The sequence below is a fragment of the Corvus cornix genome, chromosome 7 (assembly GCF_000738735.6).
Source record: "Corvus cornix cornix isolate S_Up_H32 chromosome 7, ASM73873v5, whole genome shotgun sequence".
In the NCBI taxonomy this organism is placed as follows: Eukaryota; Metazoa; Chordata; class Aves; order Passeriformes; family Corvidae; genus Corvus; species Corvus cornix.
Genome location: NC_046337.1, coordinates 15,647,900 through 15,664,224, shown reverse-complemented (window position 1 = coordinate 15,664,224; position 16,325 = coordinate 15,647,900). Strand labels below are relative to the sequence as shown.

At 59.5% G+C, this 16,325-nt stretch overlaps 1 protein-coding gene across 3 annotated transcripts; it reads right to left on the bottom strand.

Moving 5' to 3' along the window:
• Nucleotides 1-489: 489 nt before the first annotated feature.
• WNT6 (Wnt family member 6) lies at nt 490-13,256 on the bottom strand. 3 transcript variants are annotated; one of them, XM_010406940.3, is made up of 4 exons: nt 13,028-13,256; nt 4,659-4,879; nt 1,468-1,769; nt 490-1,186 (listed from the first exon to the last, which is right to left on the bottom strand). In XM_010406940.3, the coding sequence occupies exons 1-4, from the start codon at nt 13,102-13,104 to the stop codon at nt 725-727; spliced, it is 1,062 nt and encodes a 353-aa protein (XP_010405242.2). In that variant the 5' UTR covers nt 13,105-13,256; the 3' UTR covers nt 490-724. The 3 variants fall into 3 exon arrangements, with proteins under 3 accessions (XP_010405242.2, XP_039411283.1, XP_019146181.1); XM_039555349.1 differs by having other exon boundaries at nt 4,659-4,874; nt 13,028-13,107; XM_019290636.3 differs by lacking the exon at nt 13,028-13,256 and having other exon boundaries at nt 4,659-12,975.
• Between the last annotated feature and the right edge of the window lie 3,069 nt (nt 13,257-16,325).

Sequence of the window (16,325 nt, the reverse complement as noted above, 5' to 3'; positions counted from 1 at the left end):
GGCTGCCGTGTGCCAGGCTCTGCAGCAGGAACTGCAGTGACGGTGACTGGAGTGAAAAGAATACAGGATCCCTTCAAGAAACTCAGAGCACATCGCCATAGTGTTAGGGCAGATAGATGTGCCCCTGGCATGAGGCATGAGTGGAGGCACCGTGGACTGCAAACATCCCAGGTGAGATGGTGGAGGGACACAAACTGGCACCCCAAGGAATGACAGCTGTGGGTGATGGGAGGAGAACGCTCACGCAGTAGAGCAGGGCAGGAGAGTACTCGCCCTCATCCACACACATCTCCAGGCTCAACAACCACAGAGAAAATCAGAGAGTAGATAAAAAATGAGCTGGACTTTGCCACAGGTCCCAGCAGGGACAGAGGCTGGCAGGAGAGTTACTGATTGGGACTCACAGCTGGGGCAAGACAGCTCTCTGGCTAGTCCCATCCCAGTACGGTAGTCAGCGCTTCCCAGCCCTCCCCAGGAAGCGCTGTGGCATACCAGCTTTAAATAGCTTTATTAGTGGAAGCTCTGTGCCCACAGCTCCCACCGCGGGGGCCGTGGGGAAGCCAGGCAGCCCCATGCTGCCCTCTGGGGAAGGCAGGACTCCCCGGAGCGCAGAGCTGGGCTCACCCATGCTGACCCTGCCACCGGCTCCTCCTGTCTCTGTCCCAGGAGGGCCTTGTGAGCTTGGAGGTGGTCTCCCAAACTGTCCTTGCCTGACCTCAGGCTGTCAGATGCAGAGGCTGAGCTCCTGACGGACGGAGCACTTGCGGCACTGCACCACACAGCACCAGTGGAAGCGGCAAAGGCAGTTCTCCTCCAACACCACCGTCTCGTCCCGGTGCCCTCTCCCGCAGCACAGCAGGTCGCACCCACTCGTGTCCATGGCTGTGCTGTTGCAGACACGGCCCCTGGTGCCCAGTGAGCCTGTCTTACGATTAGCCGAGCAGAAATCAGGTGAGTCAGCCGAGTAGATGAGGTCCTGTTTATCGGGAGGCTTGATGTTGTCACCCACAGGGATGAGGGTTTTCCCGTCGTTGCCTCCCATCACCTTGAAAGCCCCATTGAAGCGCTCGAGCAGGCGATCCCCCACCTCACGGAAATGGGGCATCTTCCTCCAGCAGGTCCGCAGGGTGCAGGAGCCCGACAGCCCGTGGCATTTGCACTCTGTCCTCATGTAGCTGCGCACCGCCTGGGGAAGAGACAGCGATGCTCAGCCCTCGGTTCCCTCTCTCGCTGCCCAGCACCCCCAGCCAAAACCCTGCCTCTTGGTGCTGCCCTGGCCCGGGGGAGAGGCTGGGGGTGGAGAGTGGCACGGGGAGGGGTTCCAAAGCACCTGCAAAGGATACCCAAAAGACATTGGGTCATATTTCAGCCAAAGCTGGTGCAGGTACACGGCTTGGGCACACTGAAGGTGGAGGGCTGGGGGTGGGGCACAGGGGGCGCAGGGGACAGGGAGTTCAGGGGCATTACCAAGCGCCCGGCTTCGTTGTTGTGCAGGTCGATAAGGGCTCGGATGTCATTTTTGCCTTTCTTGTTCTTGGCATCCATGAACTGCTGGGATTTCTCGTAGCCGAACTGCACATCATCCCCACAGCCCCCCCACTCCCAGGCAGTGCCCTCTGTGCCTGGCCCTGCTGTGGGCGAGGGGGGGGCCCGGCTCCGTGTCAGCTCGCAGCCGCACTGCAGCAGCTCGCCCATGCTGCAGGCCTGCGTGATGGCGTGGCTCACCCCCGCCGCCGTGATGGCATACACGAAGGCTGTTTCACGGATATCTGCAGGAGAACAGACAGGGCCGGGATGTGGGGTCAGCTCCAGCATGCAAAGCACCATCCACCCTGGCTGACATCCCAGGGGGCTCAGACGCCCCCTTCTCCCTCTTCATATGTGCTCAGTGCTGTTCCCTGGGTGATGCACCCACCTTGGAATAGGCTGCCTGGGGCAGGAACGGCCTCTTGCAAGCAGATTTGAGGACTCTGGGGGATGGTCAGGCCCTGCCAGTGCTCCTCCACTCAGCTGCAGAGAGGCAACAAATCTCCTGCTTCCCCTTGCAAGTCTGGGTGCTGCCCCATAGGAAAGAGGGAAGCTCAGAAGGCAGAGAGTGGTCCCAGGTGACCAGGTGGTACCCACAGCTTCCTCACACTACCCTGCGACATCCCTCCAAGCAGTAAAAATCCCATCCCCAGCTCCAAACTGGCACCTGGAAAGAAATACTGCGAGGAATACAGAAGGTGCCACTCACCCCTCTGCATGTTGGCAGTGATGAAGCTGTGCTGCCTGCTCTGCCCCCACTCCCCTCTTTGCCATGGGGAGCTGCCTGCCCCCCTCTCTCCACCAGCACAGCCTCCACCCTGCAGGATTATTTATTATTAGTATTTGCTCCTGTCTCTCTCTGCTCCGGGACACGAATTCCAAGCATCTTTCCCCTGCCCGGACCTGCCGCTCACAGCCGCAGCCAGCGGGGGATTCTGGCAGCGGGGGTGCGGCGCCCTGCTCGGGGGGCTCCTGCACTCCCCCTGCTCCGTGCCAGCCGAACCCCTGCCCACCCAAATGCCAGGGCAGGGCTGGCCCAGGGTGATGGCATGCAGGGGATTCCTGGGGAGGGAGGGGAAGGTGAGTTCCGGGGGGTGTCCCATCCCTCCATCTTCAGTATTCTGACTTGAGGGGGCTGCAGGGAGAGGGATACCAGGGCACCAGTTCCATGAGGATCTCCTCCAAAAGCCCACGCAGCACCTGAATCCCTCTGGTGCTAGCAGGAACTGGGCACACTGGTGCCTTTCTGGCAGTGCCACCCAGGGGGTGGCACCCCTCCCCAGGCCTCTCTGCCCCACAAGCATCACCGACCACCGCCTGCTCCCACCTGGGGCTGGCAGAGCCCTCAGCAGGCAGCCCGAAGCTGGCAGAGGTCCCCATGCCACCCTGCCAGCCGGGCCCTGGGGGGATGCCGCTCCTCTGACAGCTCCACCAGACACGTGGCTTCCCCCAAGCCAGCCTGCCCTGGCATGCCATACCTGGCACAGGCAGCTGGGAGGGAAGAGGGGACAGCCATGACTGTGCCAGAGAGGCCATGGCCAGGAGCAGGAGGTTTGCAACATCCTTGGATAGAAAAGGACATTGGACGGGAGGTACTCATCTGATGGAGCTGGGAACCCCAAAAACACTGGGATACCTTATGCCATCCCTGCAGGCTTACAGAGAGGCTGGTGCCTACTGGCACCTCTGAGGGCTTCTGACACCCATCCTGTTGCTCTGGGGAACTCCACACCTCTAGTTGGGATGCCCCATGTCCTCAGAGTGACAGGGACTCACAAACTCACTGCTGTGCCTACAACACTGGTTATCTCTATCACCCCAGCAGTGAGGCTGGACCAATATGGTGGCTTCTTCAGCATCCCCATGCTTGATGTGTCTGTGCCTCCTCCAACACAAGCTGTTCCTGGGTACCCAGCAGCTCATCTGCCAGTACCTTTCACTCACCACCTGGTCTGGCCCTGTATTCTGGCACCACCCCACTTCCAGCCTGGATCCCTGCCTGGCACAGATCCCACCTGCCTCACTGCCAGGTTGTGGTGAAAATAGGTGACTCCAGAGGCAGAAGAGTCCCCCATGTGCTGTGACTCTCTGCCTCTTGACTGAATACACCTCCCTGTGCTGGGAGGAACCCACATCTGCAAATCAGCTTTTTTAATGAGCCTATCTCCCTCCCATGGGCCAGTGTCTCCCTCGGGGCTTCAGCTCTGACCCCCACTAGTACCTGCAGTCAGTTGGGTGCCCAGGGCACCCCGCTCTTTCCAATCCTCCCAGGGAGGCCACCTTGACCACCCTGCATGGCCCAAGGACATACTCACTTTGCCTCGGGCTGGCCATGTACCAACAGATGTGACAGCTGAGGAGTCTGGGGCTTACTCCAGCATCTTCATCTGCCATAGCACAGGGACCAACATGGGAAGAGGGGAAGGACTAAACTCATCTCCCACTAAGCGATCCTACCAGCCAAAGGTGCTTCAAGCTTCCCCTGTTGCTTGGAGCATCATCCACTCCCAGCCTCTCTCCCTGAGGAGCATGGCAGGGCTTTCCCATCCCTTACACTCTCTTGGGTGTCCTCTGCCCCTGCTCTGATTTTGGTGCCGCTGGGCTGGGCTTGGACCACTGTATCCAGGTGGCTGAGACCTGCACATACCTTCCTGCCACCCGGCCCTGTTCCTCAGGGTGACATCAGGGTGCCCATCCAGGGACAGGGACAGGAGACAAACAGGGACAGGAGGAGGGATGTGAAGGGCACCCACGGGGTGAGGGGCAGCTCCCAACAGCTGCACACTGCCTCCCACCCGGGCCCCTTCCCCCAGCACACCCTGGGGTCCCAGGGGAGCAGTAAATCACTGCCAGACGAGGGTGCATTCTTGGGCTTCACGAAGCCCCGCACTGTCTGGGAGCATCGGTAATTGCTTCATTACAACACGGCAGTAACATGTCCCGGCAGTGAAACCTCAGCGTGACTGAACTGGGGAGCACTGAGCAACCCCCTACATACACACACACACACACACACACACAGACACACAGAGGTTTGCACACCAAGACTCTGCTCCAGGAGTCCCAGGGAGGAGCATGACCAGGCTGGAGCCTTTTTGGGAAATGGGAAGCTGAGGAAGCACTGGCCTTACCCTGCTGCAGGATCTTGCCGAAGTACTTGCTGTGGCTGGTGCAGTTCCAGCGGCGGAAGCGGAATTGGTACTGGCACTCCCGGACGCCCAGCTTGGTGCCCTTGGCCACCTCCTGCACAATCTCTGGCTCCAGCTGGCACAGCTCTGCCTGCTTCCCTGCCAGCCGCTTCGTCTTGCGGCAGATGCTGTTGGGGTCCATGACCAGGGGGCTCCCCACTGCCCTGCAGGAGGGGACAGCGAGCAGAGCAAAACCAGCACTCAAGCCCAGGAGACACCGGGGTGTGGATGTGACATGACCAGATCTAGCCTCAGGGACAGAGCAGGGCTGCAGGGCAGTGCCAGCTCCATGCTGAGCCCGGGTGACAAGGGGACGGAGAGTGGTATGTAGCAGGGGCAGGACAATAGGTATGGGTGGATCACCCAGGCAATACCTTGCCCTCTCCATCCAGTCAGGGAATGGAGGGGATCTCCAGGCACAGGACTGGCTGTAGGATGATGTTGGCACATACTACTCTACATCCTTGGGGACATCCATGGGGGTGATGGTGTGTCCCCGATGGGAGATGGCAGAAATATCGTGCTACTCAGCACCTGCTCTTTGGGGCTGGCACTGACCCAACTGAGCCCTGGCATTGCCATGTGACTGATGCCCCATGCAGCTGCGTCCCCCAGAGCTGTGGACACAGCAAGGAGCCCAGCCAGCATTCTTGGTGTGTCTCCCCCTCTCCACGGAGGCTTGCTGCTTTACCCCGTGGGAGACTAGATGAGTGACCTTGCATGTGATAAAGCCCCTCGGCTGCTGGCCAGGATCCTGTACTCACCTCCCCAAATCCAGGCACTGAGTCCAGGGAATGGAGCTGCAGGCAGGCGCGGGAGTGCAAGGGAGGGATGCAGGTGGCATCGCCAGCTCTGCCAATGCCAGTGAGGAAGGGCAAGTCTTGGCTAGGCCCATGTCAGAGGCAGCTCCTCCTTGCCAGCACAGCTGGAGAGAGGTGCCTGGCTCCCTGGTAGCCTGGAGGCAAAGTCTGAACACAACGCTGCGCTCCCTGGTGTGCCACTGGCTACAGAAACTCCTGTACTTTCCCCACACATTTTGCCCGGAGTGCCCTCCCCAGCACAGCTCATGCAGCTGCGCAGCCTGCCAGCACCCTGCCTCGTGCTGACGCAGGCACTGCTCCAGTTCTGCCATGGGCAACTCCGGAGCCATGGGCCACACGAATTTAGCACACCCTAAACACAGCCCCACTCAGCCCACCCTTACCTCCAGCACTGCTCCTGTGGGCTCAGAGCTCATCCTGCTCAACAACATGATTTCCGTGGCCATGGATGCCCACAGAACCTTAGGGCTGGACTCAGCATACCCCAGGACCAAGAGATGCCCGATGATTGGGAGGCTACATTCCCTGGGATTCCCTGGGGAGCAGTGCTTGGGCTGCTCGTGCTGCCTTCAGCCTCACTCACTGGAGAGCATCAGCTGCACTCTGCTTCCAAACCCAGAGCTTTATAGTCTGGCCAAGCCCCAGGGGCTCAAAAATCACAAGCTGAATCTCAGTGTTTAACTGTGTTCTGGGTTTCCTTTTCACTCTTGTGCAGCTGGGGGGCTGTGTTCGGGACACCAGGCTGCAGTACTCTGCTTGCAATCCTGTCCCCAGTGCAAACCCCCTCCAAGCTCCTTGTTTGAAGCTCAAGGCCCTGCCAGGATCACCCTGCCTCATGTAAGGCTCCCCAGCTGCCTGGATCTCCTGCCCACCAGACCCCAGCTGGGCTTGGAGAGGACGCGCCCTCTCACACAGCCTGGAAAAGGAGCCCTTATGCTTTGGCTGGAGGTTTAAAGGTTAAAGAGCTCAACAGAGAGGCCTAGTCTGGAAAGGGAATTTCCAGCAGGGAAACTGAGGCAAGCCCACACTCCTGCTGGGAAGAACCCATCTCCCTTTGCTCCTGGCAGCTCAGTTTCCCTTTGCTGCACAATTCATATGCACCTCTGCAAAGGGATGGGGCAGCTAGGGAAGCATTGCGGAGCTTGCCTGGCACAGGTCCCCCATAGATGGGGAAACTGAGGCCCACATGGAAAGTGACCGGAAAATCTGTCCGGTCCCATTCCACAATGACCACACAGGGATCCAAGCCTCCATGTCGGTCTCCAAGTTTGCTGTCCTTTGTGACCATGGGCTCCCAACATCTACAGCAGGATGGCGGAGGTTTGGCTGCCTCTGCCGGCGGGGTGGGGAAGAGGGGGAGCAGAGATGGGACTTTCATTAAGAGATGACTCTTTGTACTTGTATAAAAACGATGCGCCAGCCCCCCGGGGCCGTCAGATCAAATACTGAACTGTGGCTCACCCCGGGCCCGCTGGGATCAGGCCGGGAAGAAGATCTCAGCCCCGCGGGTCTGGGGGGCGGTGGGCGGCTCACCGGCACCGCGGGGGTCCCCACCCATGGTCCAGGCGGCAGCAAGGCTGGCGGGAGAGCACGGGAGCTTTCTGTCCATGCCGGCGAGGCGTGGGGTGGGCTGCCTAAGTCCAGCGCGATATTAATTTCCGCTGGGCTCCACTTTCTGGCACAGGGAGGCTGCCGGGAGCCCAAGAGCTGTTTTGCTTTGGAGGGTTCAGAGGCGGGGGAGAATGGGGGGAGACAAGGGCAAGAAAAATGCTGCCAAACTGCTACCACTTTGGCAAGGGCTCCGGCACAGGGCCCAGATCTGCCTGAGCTTGTCCCGCTCCAAGGCCTCCCCCATCTACAATTAAGGTGCCCCCACCTCTGCCGCCGGGCACTCCTCCCCCTGCCCTGGTGAAGGAACAGGGTCGCCAGCCCGGCTCCCCGCAACTTGCCTGGGGCACCCCGGCCCCCCCCACCGCCTCCTGCCTGGGAGCCCCCCGCCAGGCTCGGCAGCACAGCAGCATCCCTCCTGCCTGCCCCTGGTGCCCTTTTCTGGCTGCCAGAACTGCTGCTGGGGGGCTGCTGTCTTACCCCGAAAGCCAATGGGATGATGAGTCCCACTTTCCAACCTTCCAGCACTCCTATGTAAGGGAAACAACCCCCATTGCTGAAAGGGGAAACTGAGGCACAGAAAAGAGTCTGCAAACCACTGCCCACCTGCTGCTGGTACCCCTAAGGCTGCCACAGCTGCAGCCTGAGCCCAGTCCCAGTGACACACGTCAAACAGGAGTCACTGGGGCTTCTGATGCAACCCTTGGATGCTGTGCCTGCTGCAACAGAGCCGAGGGTTCCTAAGAGCCATAATCACCATCTTTTTCCAGCTCAGCTCATAGTCATGGAGCTTCCAGTATGTCCCAGTCTCATTCCCAGCGAAAATCATGGACAAAGGAGACTGGGCCAAGTCGCCATGTTCTCCTTGGGCGTGGGGATGATGTGGAGCAGGACCTCTGATCCCTGCCAGCAGACTGTTATGGAGGGGAGCCAGTGGGGTCCTGGTTTGCAGGAAGCCAAGGGAGTGAGGCTGGCAGAACCATGCAGTGAGCAAGAGGATAGTCAGCTTTTAAAAGTGGCACCTGCATCTTGGGTGAAAAATACCTGCTTTGGTCCTGATGGCCCTGAAGCCCCAAGGGAGAGCAGTGGCTGGGCCATGCCAAATCCATGTGGGACCTGACAGGTCTGCACCCATTGGTACTGCTGCCTAGGCACTCCCATGTGCCAAGGGGACTCTGCTCTGGAGTAGTAAGGCTGTGTCTTGCCTCGCATGCAGGTCTCTATCCCAGCCTGTGGAAGCCCCCAGGAGGGTGATGCATGGTTACCTGGGGTACCCGGGTCATCACTCTGAGCCCACAGGTAATTCTGCACCCACCTGGAGAGGTAAGAACTGCAGGATGACAGCCCTGGAGAACTGACCTCCATCCCTAGGGACATAGGTCACCTCACACCAGGCACAATGATGTCACACTGAGTGACAGCCTACGAGGAAGTCAAACCCACAGGGAGCCCATCTCTTTCCAAGCTGTGCTAACAGGGCAAGGGGGACACATGGATGAATTTTCACCCATCCAGCTTTCCCTGCAGCCCATGCAGGCATGTGGCGGGCACTCGGCCCCTCACCTGGGGCGATGCGTGGGTGCTGCCACTAACCGGGGCAGCCAGGTGTGGAAACAGAGCAGGAGGCCCATGAGGGTGTGGTGAGTAAGCAGCAAGTCACTGCCCTGGGGGGCACAGCCAGGGCTTGGCTGCCGAGCAGCACCCGGGGCACTGAGGGAGCAGGAAATGCCGTGGTTTGGGAGGAGAAGGGGGACCCCATTCCCTGCCCTCCTCCTTACGCCTCCTTGGCAAGGATGGCATGCAAACAGCTGGGAAGCTGCCTAAAGAAAAGAGGCTTTGGCATGGCATTGCGTCAACCCATGGACCTGCTAGCTGCAGGGTCATGCTGAGGCCAGGCTCTCGTGAGCAGGAGCTGCCCAAACTTGTGCTACAGGTACTGGGGGGATGGAGGGAGAATGCACCTGCAGAGGTGGTGGTCCTAAAGCCATGTCCAAACCCTGGAAGGGCTGGGATAAGAAGAAAGAAGTCCACCCACTTGTGGTCACTGTGTCCTTCCTCCAGGTGCTGACAGAGGCTGGAGCTGGGGTAGCATGAGGGCTTGGCTAGTTCATGCCCAAATGTGGGTGCCACATTTTGTGGCAGGACCCTGCAAAGCTTGAGCAGGTGTCAGGGTGTGCCCAGCTCTGCCCAGTACCCTCCCACACAAGGGGTGTTTGAATGGGTCAAGCCTCTGATGCAAAGCCCAGACAAACTCTCCAGTTTGTGTAGGGCATGGCTGGGGAGCCTGGGTGTCACCATGGGAGAGTGGACGTGATCAGGAGCAGGGACAAGGGATGGCACTGGGGAAAGCCCAGCAGCCTTTGTGGGAGAAAACAAGTAGCCCAATGGGAGCCAGTAGTCATCTCAAAGAGTGCAAGAGGAACACTGTCCCTTTGAAAAACCCAGCAAGACAGCAGCTGCCCCAGCAAGGGCACAGGGAGATGGCACCAGGCAGGGGCTCCCCTGCTGGGAGATTCATTTCTGCCCATATGGTGCTGCTCCAGGGCAGAAGGCATGCCTGGGATGGCTGGACAGCCCGGTCTGTTGGGCGCCGTGGGGTAGCAACTGTGGGTCAGCAAGCCCAGGGGGTGACTCACAATGCTCACCCCAAGGCACACAGGCAGGGCCCTCCAGCCCAGCAGCCTGCCCTTACAGGCTCTGGCCTTGCAGTGTGGCTGCTGGGCAGGGCAGTGAGAGAGGAGAGACCACTGTTGCATGAAACCACCCAGGGTGTGTGGCTCGAGAGACGTGGGACTGGGACCCCCTAAAGCAAGGGTGCAGCCACAGGGGCTGGTGGATGGGTCCCCTGGGCACCTCTGAAGAAGTCCCATGAAAATCTGGAGGTGCACTGCCCTTGTGCATGGATGGGAAGGGGATGGAGGGCAGATGTCCATCCTTCTGAGCCCCTCAGACCCACAGCTGGAGCAGAGCACATTTCAGCTGGGATGATTTTCTGCCCTGCTTTCTCTTCCATCTCCCAGCTTCTCTCAGCCATGCCTGTGGAGAGCCAACAGGCACCGGGGAAGCTGGCTTTGCTTGCCCCCATCCCCACAGTGCCTCTGTTCCTGCAAGCACAGCCCAACTGCAAACCGGCTTGGCTGAAATCCTGCTCTGAACCTGCCTGGGGCTCCTCAGACACTAAGTTTGCCTGCTCTGTATCTCTGCACCCTCTGGGCCAGCCCAGGAGCCTCAGGCAGTCCCTACCTGTCCTGCTCAGAGAGAAAACACTGTTGCACAAGGAGCTGAGCAAGAAATGTGTAAAGAATAGGGGAAGAGCAAGAAAGAGAATTTACAGAGCTGGTGGGAGCAAGGAGAGCCTACTCCCTGCAGCTTGGCACTAACCAAGGTGCCAACAGCATGTGAGTGATGTATCTTCCATTGGCACTGACCACAGCCTGCTCCCTTTTGCCATGGAAAGGTCTGTGTCTTCAGTGAACTCTCTGGGGACATTCTAACACAATGAGGATGCTCTTTCTCAAGTTACAAGGTCACTAGCAGGATGTCAGTGCTTGTACCTCATACCTGAATCTTTTTCTGCAGATGCAGCCATCTGCCAGAATCCCAGTGGGCACAGTTACCACCCCTGAGTGGCCAGGCCTCTTGACATCCAGCCCAGCTACAGCCCACCATGCCACTCTCACAAATTAGGTCGTCAGTGGTGGAAAAAATTGGTTCAGGTAACCCCTGTATCACCACCACCACCCAGATAATGCACTCAGGGGTGGGATGGGGAAATTGTAAAGACATTTCTTTCTTGGCCAGGGAAAAATGCTCCCTTGGCCAAGCACCCACAAGTGCCCAGTGATGCACACACAAAGGTGTGCCACCGAAGTCCCTATGCATCAGTGACAGTGACAGCAAGGAACAACTCCATCAATGCCACCAGTCCTGGGGCTTCCAGGAACTCTGGCACAACACACAGCTGCACCTCTGAACCCCTCCCCACCAACAGCAAAGCCCACAGACACCAGTGCTACCCAGGCCTGGGAGAGGGGACCAGTACCAGGAGCAGACACATGGGAAGGTGCCTGTCATGAGCTGGCTCAGGGGACTAGGCAGCACCCAGACTCCTCTCCCCCAACACGGGAAGGGCTCCCTGAGATGATCTCAGCCAGGGGCCAAATCCCCAGACTCTGAGGGAAGCAGTTCATGAACCATCCAGCTGCTCCTGTGCCCTGTCCCGGGAAGCCTGGCATGTCCGTTTGGTGGTGCTGGTGGCCTCGTCCGCCCGCCACTGGCTCCAGAGTGAAGCAGAGTGTGAGCTGGTGATCTCCCTGAAGCCACTGCACTGCCCAGTGAATTCACCGTGCTTCAGGCAGCTGAGTTATTATTCTTAAAATAAAGGTTCTCTTTCTTCTTCTTTTTTAAAAGAAGAAAAAACAAGTTTGACCCCTTGCCCTCCTCTGCCAAATCCTGCTAATCTCCCCAAGCTGGTGCTGCCAGTGCACACATGGCACCAGCAGGACCCAGACCCCATGGTGAGATGCAGCTCTGAGCAGCTGGGGCAAGGGGCACCGGTACCCTAAGACCCTGCCCTTGTTGGTGCTGTCTGCCTGCCCCTGAAACGAAGGTAAAATGAGCTTCTGCTTCATCTCTATCTGCTCCAGCCATGGGCAGATATCCTCGAAGCTGGAGCACAGGGCATGAGCTTGGAAATATTGATGAGGATGGGGCAGAGAAAGCACAGACAGCTGAAGGGACAGCTGTGTGTGTGTCTGAGAGCCAGGGAAAAACAGCAGGTCTCAGGCAGCAGGAGGGCATATGCCCTGCAATGGCACATCTACCCTGAGATGGGTGGCAGGGAGCATGGAGACCCTCCACAAGCACCCTGCTTTGGCCAGAGCTTGCCCTACCTCTCTCTCCCCTCCTCTAGCAAAAAAACCAAGGCAAGTCCCTCTCAAACCCATGTTAAACCCTTGCCTGGCAATAAACACAGTGCTTGGGCTCCAGGGACAAACTCTCAGCTGATGTACAACTGACTATAACAGCAGCATTTATACTCACAAAGGCCCCCACTGCACCCCTGGAGCCAGGGCTAGCAAAGGGAATGGAGACGTGGAATAAATCACTGGTGGGCAGGCAGGGGACCGTGAGGGGAAAGGCTTATGGAGAGCTTTATTTTAGGGGTCAAAAGAGTGTGAAAATGTGGAGACGAGTAGCCTCAGATAATGAATGATAGCCCGGACAGCACGCCGGGGAGCTGGAATCTAAGCACTTAAAACCGGATAAAGACAGGCTGGGTGAAATTCTTAATAGATTTAAATAGTTCATGTTTCGACAGATACCTGGGCTTTCCGAGGCTGGGTCCCAGTTCTGTGCCTGTAATGAATCCCCCACCCCCTCTGGTATCCTGCAAGGCACCGTCTCTGCCTTTGATGAGGGCACCATTACAAATAGGGGTTTTGTCCCTGCTGTGTCCAGGCCACCATTCAGGGGGGACACTGTAGGGACCCTAAGGCTTTTAATTAAATTTGACTTACTGGAGGGGTCTGGAAGCCACTAAGCCCCCTTGCCCACCTCTCAGGCATATAAGCCTCCCAGGCTGTGGGCTTGGGGTACAGGGAGGCAGAATTCAACTCTCACCACAGGACCTGTACGCCCTATAATCCTGGGGGTGCCCCAGCCTGCTGCCCCCAACACACTCGTGTGCCCAAACCCTGACAGCATGCGGGTGCCCCAGTCTGGATCCGAACAGCCAGTGAGCAGCAATTCCCACCCAAGTGGGTGTAGGGGACTCTGTCGTCCCCAAGTCGGGGAGGACCACCCCTGGGGATCGAGAGACCCTGCGCACCCTCCTGCTTCCCCCCCGTCCCCTCCCCCCCCCGCCCGGGATGTCCTACTCACCACCAGAGCCCGATGATGTTAGCGGGGCAGAGGAGGATGAAGAAGAGCCCCAGCTGGGTCCGGGAGGAAGGCAGCATCCTGCCAGGGCTGAGGAAAACGTCGAACTCGCTCCACGCCACTCGCGGGGAGCCGGGCAGCCCCAAGGTCCGGCCGGGGCCCCGGCGGGTGGGTGCCCGCTGTCTCCTCCGCCGGGCCGGGCCGGGCCGGGCAGGCAACGCGGCCGGCGGGGCCGGGCCGGGCCGGGCTGGGTTGGGCTGGGCTGGGCAGGCACCTCCGGACGGCTGGAGCGCGGCGCGGAGGCTGCTCCGGAGAAGGAGGAGGAGGAGGGACGGGGCTGCGAAAGCATCTGCTCCGACAGGGAAACCGGAGCCCGGGGGGACGGACAGGGCGGGCCGGGCGGGGGGACTCCCGGGTGCCAGGCTCCGTCCCCGGCGCACAGCCACTGCCACGATGTGGGCACGGCCACGGCCACGGGCACCCTCCGGTAGGGGCCGGTGGCCGCAGCCCATCCGGCGCCGCGTCCCGCCGCCGCGTTTGAACGCGCAGCCCTTTTTGCGGCTCTGGCTGGCACAGCCCTGCCTCCGAAGCCCCGGGACCTGCTGCGGACCTGCCTGGCACAGCGCTGCCTGGCACGGCCCTGCCCGGCTCCGCTCGGGGTCCTGCCGCAGCCCTGCCAAACTCGGCCTGGCCTCGAGGCGTCCCCGATACCTTCCTGTCACACTCCTGCCCGACCCTGACACCTCTGGCATGGCCTTGGCCAAACCTGGCGTCCCTGTGTTGCCCCCAGCAGAGCCCGGCCCGGCCCCTGTCCCTGGACTGGGCTCGGCTGGCACAACCCTGGCTCCATGACCCTGCCTGTCCTCAGACCAGTCTGTCTCGCCTGGGAAGGCTGGAGGAGTGACCCCTCACAAGCATCTCCCAACACTTAGCTCCAACACTCTGGAGAGACACGCCTGGGGCAGAGGGACACGCAGGGGAATGACCGAGTCAGCCACAGGAGCAAAGAGACCAGGAGAAGAGTACGGTGAGGGACATCTTGTTTACGGTGATTTCATCTCAGGTGCAGCCAGGACCCAGAACGGAGACAGCCCCCAGCACCAGAGCACAACAGGAGGAGCAGCAGGAGCTGCCTGGGGCAGGAGGAAGCTGACATGCCCAGAAGGTAGCAGGGGGCCACACAAGGGCTGGGCAGCTGGCTACAGGAGGAGCCCATAGCCTGCCACCCCAATTCTCCCCACAGAGGAGCCTCAGGAATGGTTTTCCAGTGCTCAGTCCAGTGCTCTGCGTCTCTGATTCCTCTTGTACCATTCATGGCTCCCAGCAGAGGTTGGGATGCAGCTCCCAGCCCTGCAGCATCTGAGCCATGGATCCTGGGAGAGCTACCCTGGGGGAGTCCCAACTGATCTCTGTACCCACCTCCACTGAGCAACCAGCCAGCCCATTGGGTTGCCCCAAGGGAAAAGGGGGTTTCTTCCACCAGTGATGGGCAAAGCAGAGCAACCTTGCTGCTGGTGGGATCACCCCTCCCTCCAGCAGCTATTTGTGCTCTGTCTCCCTTCATGGCCCCCCATACCCCGCCCATCTCAAGCCCCTGGCTTGCCCATCACTGTTCCCCTTGCCTTGATCACCAGCGGTTTCACCCCTTCACCTGGGCATGTTTGCTCCCTGCTAACAGCATTTGGTGGTGAATGACTCAGGCTTTATCTGCAGCTTGGCACAATTCTCTCCCTCCTGGGCACAGGACGTTAGAGAGACTCCCACCACCTCTGGAGGTTTCACACCTGCTCTTTCTCTGCCCTCCCACACAGGAACTGGGTTCCTGGTCTGCACTCCTGGCGTGGTGACTAGGATTGAGCTGTCCTGGCCACAGCATGGGGACACAGGGACACGGAGTCCTTCCCTGGGCTGCCACACCATGCCCTGTCCTTGCTGACTTTTGCCTTCACCCACCAGCCTCCACGCTAGCTGTCCTACAGGAACCCCATCACCTCTAATCTAGGGGGATAGTTCACAACGAGTAGCTCGTGGAGGGGGGACATCCCTGCTAGGGCTGGGCGAGGCTGACACTGCACCCAGGGGCCCAGCCCCTGCCGGCAGAGCTCACTGCAACGCGCGGCTCATCTGCCGGCGTGTTGAAAGTGCCTGTTGTCCCCCCGCCCCTAGCGCCTGGCCTCCTCGCAAAGACAGCGCGGGGCAGGTGAGAAGCCTTTATCTGATTTCCTAAGGGCAGAAAAATCCCTTTGATTTTGCCCCGAAGAAGGGAGCGGGAGGGGGGGTGACGTCTCGGCGAGCAGGTGCGGCTGGTGCTCAGCAACTCGCCTTATCATGTCAGCTCCGCGTGAGGCTGGAGGGGGCCGGGGGGGCTGTGATGCCCCCAGCACACTTATGGGAACTGGCCCCATCGCCTGGGTCCTATGGCAAAGCCCCCTTAGAGGGGCCGGTGGGGCAGAGTGGACAAAGGTGGGCTCCTTGCCTTGTGTCTGGATCAGGTGCCAGGAGTTTGCCCCTATTTCACCGCTGCTCTCACAGTGCATAAAAATTCCCCTTTAGCAAGGGGAAACTGAGGCACAGAGATGCTGCGACCTGCTTAAGCAGGTGGGGAGTGGTGGCCTGTTCACTCAACCCCGGTAATTTTCTTGCTGTCTCCCCTTCTGCAACGAGACCCAAAGGCACACATACTTCAGGGGACAAGGTGACAGTGGTAATACTAATTCCGGGTGACAGGGTTGCCACTGCCACCCTGAAGCAGCCTCCACCATCGCAGCTGATCCTTTGTCTCTGCCCTTCCTCGCCTCTTGCAGCTCACTCCCCCCCCCTCGGCTTTTGTGTTATTACAAATTATAAAACAATTTTTTCCTGCCGTCCCGCATTCTTCTGCCTCCTGCAAGAATTTTAATGTATTTATTTTTGCTATCAGGGGAAAGCGCCGTGTTCCTCGGCCACCCCCAGGCTGCCCCAGCCCCGCTTGGCCACTGATGGAAATTAATGATGGAGGATGCAGGGGGAGAGCAGACACCCCTGCATCCCTGAAACAGAGAGATGGGGGGACGGGTGCCCCCCCCCAGCCAGCCACGCTTTCCCCAGTGGCAAGGTCTGCAGAGGACAGAGGACTCAGCTGTGGTAGGGGTGATGGGACAGAGGGGCTGGTCCCCAGGAGGGACTGTTGGTTACAGGCTGGGGAGGGGACAGTTATTGGGTGGCTGGGCAGGGCCAAGAAGTGCTTTGAGGTCCAGCTTTGAGGGTGTTGTGTCAGAGAATCATGTCCCTATACAGCAGCATGACTTTGAATTCCTCTTGA